Source organism: Muntiacus reevesi, chromosome 14, assembly GCF_963930625.1.
Source record: "Muntiacus reevesi chromosome 14, mMunRee1.1, whole genome shotgun sequence".
NCBI lineage: Eukaryota > Metazoa > Chordata > Mammalia > Artiodactyla > Cervidae > Muntiacus > Muntiacus reevesi.
The window spans coordinates 23574928-23588650 of NC_089262.1; the positions used below are offsets into that span (position 1 = coordinate 23574928).

At 34.0% G+C, this 13723-nt stretch overlaps 1 protein-coding gene across 3 annotated transcripts in view; it reads right to left on the reverse strand.

Moving 5' to 3' along the window:
- CDH9 (cadherin 9) overlaps nt 1-13516 on the reverse strand; it is an 81525-nt gene extending 68009 nt beyond the window's left edge. The window contains exon 1 of one of the 3 annotated variants that reach the window (XM_065905316.1): nt 13289-13516. In XM_065905316.1, coding sequence (XP_065761388.1) covers nt 13289-13516 — 228 coding nt within the window. The remainder of the gene's footprint in view (nt 1-13288) is intronic. The other 2 variants (XM_065905317.1, XM_065905319.1) reach the window with 2 other exon arrangements.
- Between the last annotated feature and the right edge of the window lie 207 nt (nt 13517-13723).

Sequence of the window (13723 nt, forward strand, 5' to 3'; positions counted from 1 at the left end):
TATTATTTGTATATGTCTCTAAATTCAACCACATGCTTAAAATGCACTTTAACAACAGAATTCACTTTAGATTATTCGCTTACAAAGTTTAATATCCTTACAAAGAAAGCTGTTCTTATTTCTCTAACACGTGTGTGTGTTCATGGGTACATATGCCTGTACTATACTAGGATCATTGACATTGAAAAGTAATTTTTTTAACAACCTGCACACAAATACATACACACAGAAAGAAATGCAATTGTTCTATGATTTAAAAAAAAAAACTATAAAATATGCAGTAATATCAAAGGGAAAACTAACTTTTACATGACAGATGGGTAAATGGATCATGAAGAGTGATATCAAATATAGACCCTTTAAATTGAACAAGACTCTGAGCAGGGAATAGAACGGAGAGTATAAATAAATTGTGAAGGGATGGGTATTAAATGGAAAAATAAATAGAGTGATTATGCCATGAATAATAGTGAATATTGGGCTCCCTAGTGGCTCAGTGGTAAAGAATTCACCAGCTAATGCAGGAAACAATCCCTGGATTGAGAAGATCCCCTGAAGAAGGAAATGGCAACCCACTCCAGTGTTGTTGCCTGGGAAATCCCATGGACAAAAGAGTCTGGCGGGCAACAGTCCATGGGATTGCAAAAGAGTTAAAGTTGATTTAGCAACTAAACAACAACACAATAGTGAATATTCAACTGTTAAGAGCTATAAAAGAATGATAATCTCAACACGTGAGCATTTTTCCTAAGTAAGAACCATTTAAAAAGTTTGGAGAGGATAACATTGTGACTCATAATTTAGAAAAGTTACTCTAATTAGGTATAGAAAAGTAAATTGTTAGGGAAAAAAAATAGAGGGAGTAATTGGACTTGTTAGGAATTTAATAGTATAAGAAAGCTGACTAGAGACTTTGAGAGACTGAAGATTGACAGAAGCAACACTTATGTCACCACACCTATGAATTTGGAAGATAAATCAATAGAACCAATCAATCACACAAGAGAAATAAAAAGAGGAGACATCAATGATAATGCTTTGACGTTCCTTGAATATATTCTGTATCCCTTTTCTACTGCATGCTTTTCAGTGTCCATGTGAGGAAAAAATATTAAAAGAATTCTTGTCAGGACTTGCAGCACATGCCAACACTTAAAAATTTCTTCTGGTATGGCACTTGTGACTCAGGTTGCAGGCAATAGGGAAATACTAAGGAATGAGAACACTGAGCCTTATTCTTAGGACTGCTAAATGCAGCAAAGTAATAGTAAGCTTATATTTTTTTAATCTAACTTTGAAATGATGCCTGATCATGAGATGGGGCTTTAAGATCATTTACTCAATGTGCTCTCTATATTAACTTTATTTCATGATTTCAGGTAATGGTTTAAGAAATTGGAACTCCTAAGTTACCTAAGTTAATGTGGAAGAAACTTTAGATATCTGATTGCATAAATATATCATTTACTTTTGTATTTTAGCTTGTAGTCACTTTTATAACATCTATTTTAGTTTTTACTCTTTACTTAAAAAGTTCCTTGAAGATTAGCAGTGAAAGGCATATACAGTTCCTTCCATATATATGCAATGCACATATATATACCAACTGTATTGATATACAGTTGAGACAATTTAAACTCATCAAAAGCATATGATTATAGAACAATAGCTATTAATTTCAACTTCTTTCATGACCAAAGTTTTACAAATAATTGTAACAAGTTTCACTGATCTGAGTGTCTCTCTATCTAATATACCTTCAATAACATGTGTTAATAAATATTTTTTTGTGAACATTTTTAATTGTGATCTGATTTTCTGTTTTAACATGTTTAACATGAATGAATTTAAGGTTAAAACAATGTTTATAATGTATCTTTACTTTTTAAATTATGTTGAAAATTAACACAATAACATGTAATGTTTATATTATTTAATGTGGCTCGATGTTAACTATCTTGCAAAATATATTTTAAAACTTATTTTTCTCCTCTTTTGCTCCATTTTGTTAAAATCATGTTTGATGGTAAGAAAAGGCCATCTTTAATGAGCAAAATAATGATTTATGTACCTATGAAAATGAATAAGTAAAAAGGCATGGTATGTGATTTATTTTTCCTTTTGCAAAGCTCCATTAATGCCATCCAGTGGGTTTAGAAGCTATTCGCCTGTTCAATTTTAGCTCTATCTTGTGGTTAGTCAGTGTAGTGAGTATAACAATTGATGATAACATTACGGTCCAGTGCTCAAAAACCTAGATTACTATCAACATGGAACTGAGTTCTAATATATACCAGACACTGAACTAGGGGGAAAGAATCTATATTTTCAAGGAATAAATCAAACTGAATAGATAAAATGGAACTATTTTTACAAAATGCAGTAAAACAAAATGATAATATTTATGTTTATTTTACATAACGGTAACATACACAGTGGAAGAGTAAATAGTTCAAAAGATACAGGCTAACTCTTAAAACCTGACGTTTGCCCTCATGCTCTCATTGATGTACTGGTAGATTGAATGCAGCTGTTCAAAACTTCCCTGCAAAGAAAGGTCATTTATAACGTTTTCTTGTCGGGTACTTGATATGTGAATGGAAAAGCAGAAATGTGACTCTAAAATAGACTTGCTGGTCCAGACAAGATGTGAACAGAAAACATTTGCAAATGGTCACAAGAAATTTCCTTTCAAAGGTCTGAATTCTTTTCCAGGAAGAAAACAGTGAACCATCATGTTTCTTAACATGTCAGAGAATGTTAAAATACCAAGGACTGTATTGTTTAAAGTGACATAGCGCAGTAAGAAACTTATTCACACTATCACTTATGATGTAAAACATTCTGACAGTCCTACCTAATGTAATCAACCATTAAAAAGAACTAATAAGTATACGTTTGGGAAAAAGAGTTTACTTTGACTTAGAACATGTGAAACATTTTTAAGTCTTACAATATTGTAATAAGACTTCAGTCAAAGATGGAGAAGCTCTATACAGTCAGCAAAAACAAGACAGGGAGCTTACTGTAGCTCAGATCATGAACTCTTTACTACCAAATTCAGACTTAAATTGAAGAAAGTAGGGAAAACCACTGGACCATTCAGGTATGACCTATGTCAAATCCCTTATAACTATACAGTGGAAGTGAGAAATAGATTTAAGGGACTAGGTCTGATAGACAGAGAGCCTGATGAACTATGGAAGGAGATTCGTGACATTGTACAGGAGACAGGAAGCAAGGCCATCCCCAAGAAAAAGAAATGAAAAAAAGCAAAATGGCTGTCTGAGGAGGCCTTGCAAACAGCTGTGGAAAAAGGGAAGGGAAAAGCAAAGGGAAAAAGGAAAGATATACCCCTTTGAATGTAGACTTCCAAAGAATAGCAAGGAGAGATAAGAAAGCCTTCCTCAGTGATCAATGCAAAGAAATAGAGGAAAACAATAGAATGTGAAAGACTAGAGATCTCTTCAAGAAAATTAGAGATACCAAGGGAACATTTTATGCAAAGATGGACTCAATAAAGGACAGAAATCGTATGGACCTAAAAGAAGCAGAAGATATTAAGAGGTGGCAAGAATACACAGAAGAACTATACAAAAAAGATTTTCACAACCCAGATAATCACAAAGGTGTGATCACTCACCTAAAGCCAGACATCCTGGAATGTGAAGTCAAATGGGCATTAGGAAGCATCACTATAAACAAAGCTAGTGGAGGTGATGGAATTCCAGTTGAGCTATTTCAAATCCTGAAAGATGATGTTGTGGAAGTGCTGCACTCAATATGCCAGCAAATTTGGAAAACTCAGCAGTGGCCACAGGACTGGAAAAGGTCATTTTTCTTTCCAATCACAAAGAAAGGCAATGCCAAAGAATACTCAAACTACCACACAATTGCACTCATCTCACACGCTAATAAAGTAATGCTCAAAATTCTCCAAGCCAGGCTTCAGCACTACGTGAACCATGAACTTCCAGATGTTCAACTGGTTTTAGAAAAGGTCGAGGAACCAGAGATCAAATTGCCAACATCCGCTGGATCATGCAAAAAGCAAGAGAGTTTCAGAAAAAAATATCTATTTCTGCTTTATTGACTATGCCAAAGCCTTTGACTGTGTGGATCACAACAAACTGGAAAATTCTTCAAGAAATGGAACTATCAGACCACCTGACCTTTCTCTTGAGAAACCTGCATGCAGGTCAAGAAGCAACAGTTAGAACTGGACATGGAACAACAAACTGGTTCCAAATAGGAAAAGGAGTATGTCAAGGCTGTGTATTGTCACCCTGCTTATTTAACTTATATACAGAGTACATCATGAGAAACGCTGAGTTGGAGGAAGCACAAGCTGGAATCAAGATTGCCAGGAGAAATATCAATAACCTCAGAAATGCAGATGACACAACCCTTATGGCAGAAAGTGAAGAGGAACTAAAAAGCCCCTTGATGAGAGTGAAAGAGGAGAGTGAAAAAGTTGGCTTAAAGCTTAACATTCAGAAAACTCAGACCATGGCATCCGGTCTCATCACTTCATGGCAAATAGATGGGGAAAGAGTGGAAACAGTGACTGACTTTGTTCTTCTGGTCTCCAAGGTCACTACAGATGGTCATTGTAGCCATTAAATTAAGAAACGCTTACTCCTTGGAAGGAAAGTTATGACCATCCTAGACAGCATATTAAAAAGCAGAGACATTACTTTTCCAAAAAAGGTCTGTCTAGTCAAGGCTATGGTTTTTCCAGTGGTCATGTATGGATGTGAGATTTGGACTATATAGAAAGCTTAGTGCCAAAAAATTGATGTTTTGAACTGTGGTGTTGGAGAAGACTCTTGAGAGTTTCTTGGAATGCGAAGAAATCCAACCAGTTCATCCTAAAGGAGATCAGTCCTGGGTGTACATTGGAAGAACGGATGTTGAAGCTGAAACTCCAATACTTTGGCCACCTGATGTGAAGAGCTGACTCATTGGAAAAGACCCTGATGCTGGAAAGTTGAAGGCAGGAAGAGTAGGGGACGACAAAGATGAGATGGTTGGCTGGTATCACTGACTCAATGGACATGGGTTTGGGTGGACTCCAGGAGTTGGTGATGGGCAGGGAAGCCTGGTGTGCTGCAGTTCATGGGGTCACAGAACTGGACACAACTGAGTGACTGAACTGAACTGAACTGGTCATGAAACAAGCATAGTCACATCATGAAGCATTTTTTCAAAATCAATCTTGATATTCAGAGTTTTATCCTCTCAGGTAGCTGCACTGTAATATATCCTATGAGAATAATTATGAATGTATGACGCCAACGGATATACAAACTGACAAAACTGCTTGATGACAAAACCACCAATCAAAAGAGGTGGTATTGCAAAGCCTCTGACTCAGAGTTAAATTTTTGTGGCCTAAACCACCACATTATTATCAGACTTTTCCTCTGAGGGTACTTTCCAGTGATAGAGTTAGGAATATTTAATTAGACCCCAGGCAGGAAGAAGTACTATCACTGGGCTGAGGAGACGGTGGTTGGAGTTTGGGTTTCCCAGAGTAGTCAGAAACCAGAGAGCACAATCTTAAGGAGGAGGCAGTAACAGAAAATGGAAACCTCAAGTCTCTGTTAACATCTCTAGGTTGATGTCTAAACTTCACATGAACAATACCTGACTTTCATAAACAGTAGAAAATGTCAGCAAGAAGGCTAAGGAGTTTTGGATTTCACCAGTAGGAAGTGGAAGAGTTCAATATTGCCAAGTTATTTGGGTTTGCAACTACATCAAACCTCCTATAGAGCTCAAGAAGAGACAAATCCCAGAAATAACGACAAGCTGAAATGGTTCAGCCATACTATAAAGCAAAGTGAGTGATAAAACAAGTAGGGTGAAATATTGATAACTGGTAAATCTTGCTGAATGATATATAGTTCTTTGTACAATTTGACTGACCCTCCAAATGTTTAAAATTAATTAAAAATAAAGATAAAAGAAATGCACAGGAGTATTGACTGGATGATATTTGATTTTTATATTATTAATTAATCTTCTAACCTCTAAGCACATTGTACTTCTCCATTTTGGTCTCCTTTAATATTTCTAGCTTTCATAGTTCAACATAAATTCATGAGAGTTACAGCTTGTTCATATCACTTGGAATTTTCTGTCTTTTTACACTTGGTTGTTCTGGTATTTGAGTAGTTTAAATCTACATATCCATAATGTTTATTAATTTGGTAGAACAGGACATAAAACATGATTGTTAATTTTAAAATTTGATTAAAACAAACCACTGATTTAAGAAAACCAGTTACTCTCAAACAAGATTAATAAAAAACATATATGTATTAAAGTAAGATACATGCAAAGATAAACAGTTGAGAGTCAATGATACAGACAGAACTTTAAAGGCAAGCAGAGAAAAATACTAATTATATAAAGGCAACAATGATAAGAATAATGACTGACTTCTTATTAAAGAAATAGAATCCACAGTGCAATGCAGCAAAAATTTAAAGTGCTGAAAGGAAAAAAAAAAAAAAAAAAAAAAAAAAAAAACCCTCTCAGATCAGTTGATATTTCAATATTCAATGAAAAATTTTTTTCAAAAATAAAAGTGAAATAATAACATTTTCAGATTAAAAAGAGCTAAAAAAATTTGCTTCCAGCAAAGTCACACTGGAAGTAATGCTAAAGGAAGTTTTTGGTTTGAAGGGAAATGATAACATACAGAAATTAAGGTCTACACAAGAAAATAAAAAGCATGGCTAGAAATGGTAATAACTTAATATAACATGATTTTTTAAAACTCTTTTGCTTTTAAACAGGTAATAAAATGCCTAAATAATAAATGATAGCAATGTATGAAGCAATTTGAAATACATACAGGAGGAAAATATATAACAAAACTAAAACTAAAGTCCTATAGGCATGGGAGATTATAATGTTGTAAGATTACTATTTTAATTGTAAACATGTAGTAAGCAATTATAAAATATAAAATATTGATTTCATTTATAGTATAATTTATAAGGTAGTAATTATTTTGAAGTAAAAGTGATTCTAAAGTATATTTCTTTGAAGTTTTCTCTGCTCTTTTTGTGATATATGGTGTCAATCTCTCAGGACCCAGATTAATAAACACTCAATGAAAATCTATTGACATAGCACCTGAATATTAATTTGAGTAAATATATGATGTCAAATACTTTGAGAAAATAAAAAGAAAATCTAACACAAATTCAAAGTCCAAAGGTCAGTCACATATTGTGTATAGGAAATAAGCTAGTAAACCAAAATAATTAAAATTCTGCTATAAATACAGTTTTGATGGATGACTTCATAAATTTGACAGTAGATTCTAGCTGGGGAGAATGAAGATGGGCTTCATGTAGGAGGAAGCACTTGATGTAGGACTTAAAGGAAAAAAGAAAATATGAGATTATGGGAAAAAATGTTAGATACTTTCTGGAAAAGGGCCTATGACATGATCAGATAGAGGTCAAGTATTTTGAAAAGGAAAGTTTTAACTTTGCCTGGAGCTTAGGCTACCTAATTATGGGAACACAGAACAAAAGCAGGAATACACAATGACATTGAACACTGAATTCTATTTAAGTAAATTTAGGTTATTGTTCCATAGACATTTTATCTAAGAGATTGATATCATTCAAGAAACTAATGGGAGTCTTATAACACAGGAAGCTCACTTGGTGCTCTTTGATGACCTAGATGGATGGGAAGGGGTGAAGGGATGGGAGGTCCAACAGGGAGGGAAGGGATATGTGTATACAAATGGCTGATTCACTTTGCTATACAAAAGAAGCTAATACAACATTATAAAGCAACTATAAAAAAGAAAGAAAGAGTGTGCAACATATTTCTGAGAATTAAAAATTAAACAAAGTCAAGTGAAAAGCCTATTTACTGTGTTGATACAGTGGTACAGGGCTGTGGTGTTACAGTATGGGTGGTGAGGGGATTGGTAGTAAGAAGGAAATGATAGGACTCTGTTGTAAAATTAGATTTGTATAGAATTCAGAATGAAATAAGCCTTTGTAGACTCTCCTGAGCACCTCGCCTTAATGCTTGATATTTCTCTCATATGTCTTTAGTTTTAAACAACTAACCTATAAAGAGCATTTTGGGATACAATGTGCCCATAAATCAGATGCAGCTGCTACCTGGACTGCACCATAAGTAACGACATTCTAAAACCTTTATAAAAATCATTTATTTAGATTCAGAAAAACACTATAATGTTCTATAACCATTTATCAAATAGCCTTCAGGAAATTTCAGTCTTTATTTCTGTCTCTGTACAAATCATACTGCCATATCCTACCTAAAAGCCTAAGAGAAAATCGCCTATCCAAGAACATTATTTTATATTTTCTTGGGGGAAATATTCTTATATAGTGAACACATCAACCTATAAAAGTGCAAGAGAGAGAGTTATTCCACCACCTGATACTCAATCAAATGTAAATCAGACTCCTAATCATTTGACAATCGGTACTTCTATTTCACTTCATTTTTGTTAACACCTACATCAGTACTATCCAGCTGCAACCAAGAGTTTCATGAATGTTAAAACTCTATTCTAGTTTATAATTTTATGATTACATTTTGGATGATTTCAGCTATGGAATAGTACATGTTTTTGAATTAAAACGATAAATAATTGACAGCTATTCTGTAAAAAATATAACTTAAATTTAGATGGTGACTATTAATAGGCAGTTCAACAATTGCCCTGAGCAAAGTAAGCATAAATATTACATATCTTTGAATTAAAATATATTCATCAATTAAGTTGATATATTAAGTTATTTTATGAATATTAAAATTTCCTTCAAAAATAATAATTGCCAATAATAATTGCTACATCTGTAAACTTGTCTCTTCATGCAATAAATGTGTTTTAACAGCCAAATATTAAAATAATAAAATTAAATTCTGCTAATTAAGTATAAACATATGATCAATTGATTATTAATCCATAAGTATGGATTTCTCAAGATCTAAACCTAATGTATAAAAAATCAATTGTGTATGAAGTTTCTCTACAAGAATAGTAGGAGCCTTTGCTATACTTCTTAAATTTGCTTTAATTATTCTCTTGAGCAATATTAGTACTGCCCAAGAAATTCAGTCACACATCTATTCACATTACTGGGAAATTACATGGCTTTGTTATGACTTTGTAATCTTCAAGAATAAGAACCAAAGGTTTCCCTCGTTGCAGAAAACAGAGTCAGTAAACCTCAGCTTGCATTATTGTGAAAACAAAAATCCTTTTAATTTCGACATTTTTTTACTTTTCTCTTGTATTACAAAGACCTGAAATGACATAAGAAAACATTCTACAATATTTTCTTATTAAAAACATCCTCACAATTCACCCCTTAGTCCTCCACTACACCCTGACATTGAAAACAAAATGACCATCCCAGAATGTGCTCCACCCATGATGAATTTGTACACTAGTTCAACAGGGATTCACATCCCATGATGTATATAAAAACATCACAGAGTGGAATTTTCAGCATTTCACAGTGGTGGTCTAATTTCACCCCATTAAACTAGCTTTTATTTAGGGGTGTGTGTGTGCGTGTTTCTTGCTGTATGCAATCCCAACCCTTGGATTTATCCATATGAAATTTTAAAGTTTTTTATTAGCACTTCCTAGCTACAGACTCAGCTCCCTTCCTCCACAATCCTAGGAAACAACAGGAATTTGGAATTTAAAAATGTTAATGATTGAGGCATTCAACCCATTTACATTTAAGGTAATTATTGATAGGTATGGTCCCGTTGCCATTTACTTTGTTGTTTTGGGTTCACGTTTATACAACCTTTCTGTGTTTCCTGTATATTATCTAGGGTGAAACAGATCACCAGCCCAGGTTGGATGCATGAGACAAGTGCTCGGGCCTGGTGCACTGGGAAGACCCAGAGGGATGGGGTGGGGAGGGAGGTGGGAGGGGGGAATGGGATGGGGAACACACGTAAATCCATGACTGATTCATGTCAATGTATGACAAAAACAACTACAATATTGTAAAGTAATTAGCCTCCAACTAATAAAAATAAATGGGAAAAAAATCTTAATGACATTTTAGGACTTCCCTGGTGGCTCAGATGGTAAAGTGTCTGTCTACAATGCAGGAGACCTGGGTTCAATCCCTGGGTTGGGAAGATTCCCTGGAGAAGGAAATGGCAACCCACTCCAGCACTCTTGCCCAGAAAATCCCATGGATGGAGGAGCCTGGTGTCCATGGGGTCGCAAAGAGCTGGACACAATTGAGCAACTTTCACTGATGACATTTTAATTTAACCTAACAAGAATCTGAAGTTTGGGAAAGTTAGCTGACTTATAACTTTTGCACTGTTACTGAACCTTGTAAGCTTCATGTTTAGTGTGTGTACACTTGTATATTTATGAAATTTCATGGCTGCCACTTTGTTCTAAGACTAATTCAGTTTGTTCTAAGACTAATTTAAATTCAGGATTGAACCCTAGATTTTACAATCAAGGATCAGATACACTTCTACCTTTCTACAATTTTATATCAGCTATACATTAATATAGCTTGTCATATTCTGTGATACCTAGCTTCTGAAAAATAAGCAGGAAAAAAAAAACTTTGAAAATTTCTTCTAGAAGCTCCTATTCTTTCCCAATCTTGATGCATGGTAAATATAGTAGGTCTTCACTCAAGGTATTGCCACTGCAATGGATTCTTGAAGATTAAGTTTAAGTTTACCCAAGGCAACCAGAGCAAGGTGGTCAAAAAGACAATATGTGTTGTGTTCAAAAGATTAATTTGTCATCATAACTCAAGCTTTTGACCAAGTTCAAGGTTGAGAGCTGAGCTTTATTTTCCCAAGCGGTATATGCAAGTGAGCAGTAAAGTCAAATGCCAGGAGAGTAGATTAGGAGAGAATTTACAGAGTCTTAAGAGTTTAATAGGACTTTCTGGGTGGCTCAGGTGGTAAAGAATCTGCCTGCGATGCAGGAGACCTAGGTTCAATCCCTTGGTGGGGAAGATCCCCCTGGAGAAGGAAATGGCAACCCACTCCAATATTCTTGCCTGGAAAATCCCATGGACAGAGGAGCCTGTTTCCCTACAGTCCATGGGGTCACAAAGAGTTGGACCCAATTGAGTGACTTACAGAACAGAAAAGCTTAATAAATGCTAAGGAGTAGTTGAAATCATATTTTTAAAATGAACTAAATAGGTGGTGACAGCATATCTAAGACAAAGTCTTCTTACAAAAGAGATAAAGTTTTTTTTCTTTCCAAAAAGTGTTTTATTTTGTTGAAGTTTTTCTTTCATATGAGTATTGTTTCCATTGGTTATATAAAAATATTTGACACATAGTTTTGGTTTGAATATCCTCATGTGAAAAATTCTGCTATTTTAATGTATTTTCTATTTTGGGTTCATGTCCATGGTCAAAGTGAGTTTACTTTCCCAAGACAAGTGATAAAATATTTTATGAAAAGCAATTTAATAAAAGCAGCACCCACTTCACTATTTTTTGACAGATTATAGAACTAACTAAAAATGAATAAGGAGCAAGAAGATCTAAAGCATAATGTATATTTTTAAATATCAGTGCAGTAATGGTGATCACTTAATCAATGTGCAATCAATATTTAGAAAGAAATATTTCTGCTTATGGCTAAAAATAAGTGCTTGTAGAGGAGCCTTGATTACCTTAAGATTACTAGTATCTCTTTTTATCTGTATCTATTCTTCTGTATCTGTGAATCTCCAAGGATAAATCCCTTTGTGCAAGGCCCCATGAACTGAATGTGTCCTTTACACATTGCCTTAGGAAAAGAATCAGAAGGCAATTTCAAGTCCTTAGACACAAACATTTGTCAGTTGAACTTGTAATATCCTGATGTGAGTTATTAAATATAGTGTGAAAAGTGATATTAAATGAGGGATTTTGGAGGGTGCCATGTGGCTAACCTAAGGCAAAATAAGAGAGAAAAAAGAATCAGGAAGTGAAATGCATGAAGCAAAATGAGTATGACTTATGGAATCAGAGGAGAGAGATATCAAAAGAAAAGGAAATAATAGGTTTCTGATAAGAGAAGTTGCATTTGAAAAAAATATATTCTGTCACACAAGGAGAGTAAAGAATTAACCAAGATTTTGTCTATTTCACCAATATTTCTGATCTAATAGCAATAAGCATAATTTTTGTGATACTGGGTACTTTTCATGTTTTCATTTTTGTCTGATTCTATCCTATTTGCCCAAGTTGCCAGTGAGTCAAACAATATTTATACCATTAGAGTCACTTCTAGTGTCTTGTGCCAAAAATAAAAAAATAAATAAATACATGACTAATGGGAAATCTTAGTATTAATAATTATTTATTTTGTTTTATGCTCAGAATTAGAAACTCCTGTACTAGGCATAAACGGGATAATTCACAGTGAAGAAAAAGGAATTAGTGTATGTGTGGAATAGAATGAATATGATTGGTAAGAGGACAATAGATAATTAAAAAATTCTGGATGGCAGAAATAATATGTCACCTATTTCAAGATACAGCAGAAAGAGGAGAGAGACAATAACTCTATTTCGTCAAAACTGGTTACAAGAAGGGAGCTATGTATTCCCTGATGCCATTTGATCCTGATTGTTAATGAGTAAGTTTTCACTTGCTGCAACTGGAATGGAATTAAGTCTGTCTAAGAGTAGTGTCTTTTTTCTAGTTCTTTTTTTTTTTTTCTTTTCTTATTCCCTCTGCTTTAAATTCTTTGGTCTGGATTATAGGCAAGATATAGTTTATTTTGACTGATTAGGAGACAGAGGCATCTAGAAGTATTCAAATTACTTGTTTTTCATATACAGCATACTATTCTTAATAACAACAAATTATTCATCAGCAGAGACTAATATAATTTAGCAACTATTGTATATTACAACTACATTTGCTTCACCTTATATAATGGATCAAATTATTTTTACTCATGACAATTTTTGAAGAATTTTTTAAAAAATCTTTTAGATACATGCACATAAAATTATATCATATCTAGCTGATCAATAATGAATTAAGTCCACAAATTGTTTATTCTTTGAGGCTTACTATGAATACTGATTTAACCTAACTACCTGAATAAATCACATTCCCCACATTATCCTACTGAATGAATTGACAACATGATACCTCTGCATATTGCCATTAGTCAAATACTTTAAAATAACTAGTGACATGGAAAATTGATGTAAAAAATAACTATCACTTTCAACTTCTATACTTATACAAAAACTCTTACCTTGCCTACATATTGTGTGTCTGTGCCTGTATACTCTTCCAACAAGAAGAACTGATTCCACATCCAGCCACGCTTGGTGCGATGTAGCATTTTACCATCATCTTGGGTCAGACCCAGTATCCTTTCACTTGGTAAATCACTGTTACCTTTTTCTTGAAATGGGATAGCATCAGTTGCATGATACATATAGGTCCAGATGAATAGTGATAGGCAATGATAAGTCCTCATTATCTGTGGCTTCAACAGGAAAGCAAATTCAATGTACTGTCTTTCTTCCCTGAAAAGTAGTAGGAGAAAAATAGTTTATTAGACTGTGTTTCTTTCTCATATAACCTGTAAACTGCAAAACTTTTCTGAATATTATTTAGATGTTGTAAATAATATATTATTGACATATTTTTTGATGTATATCAATGGATTATCATTAAAAACTTA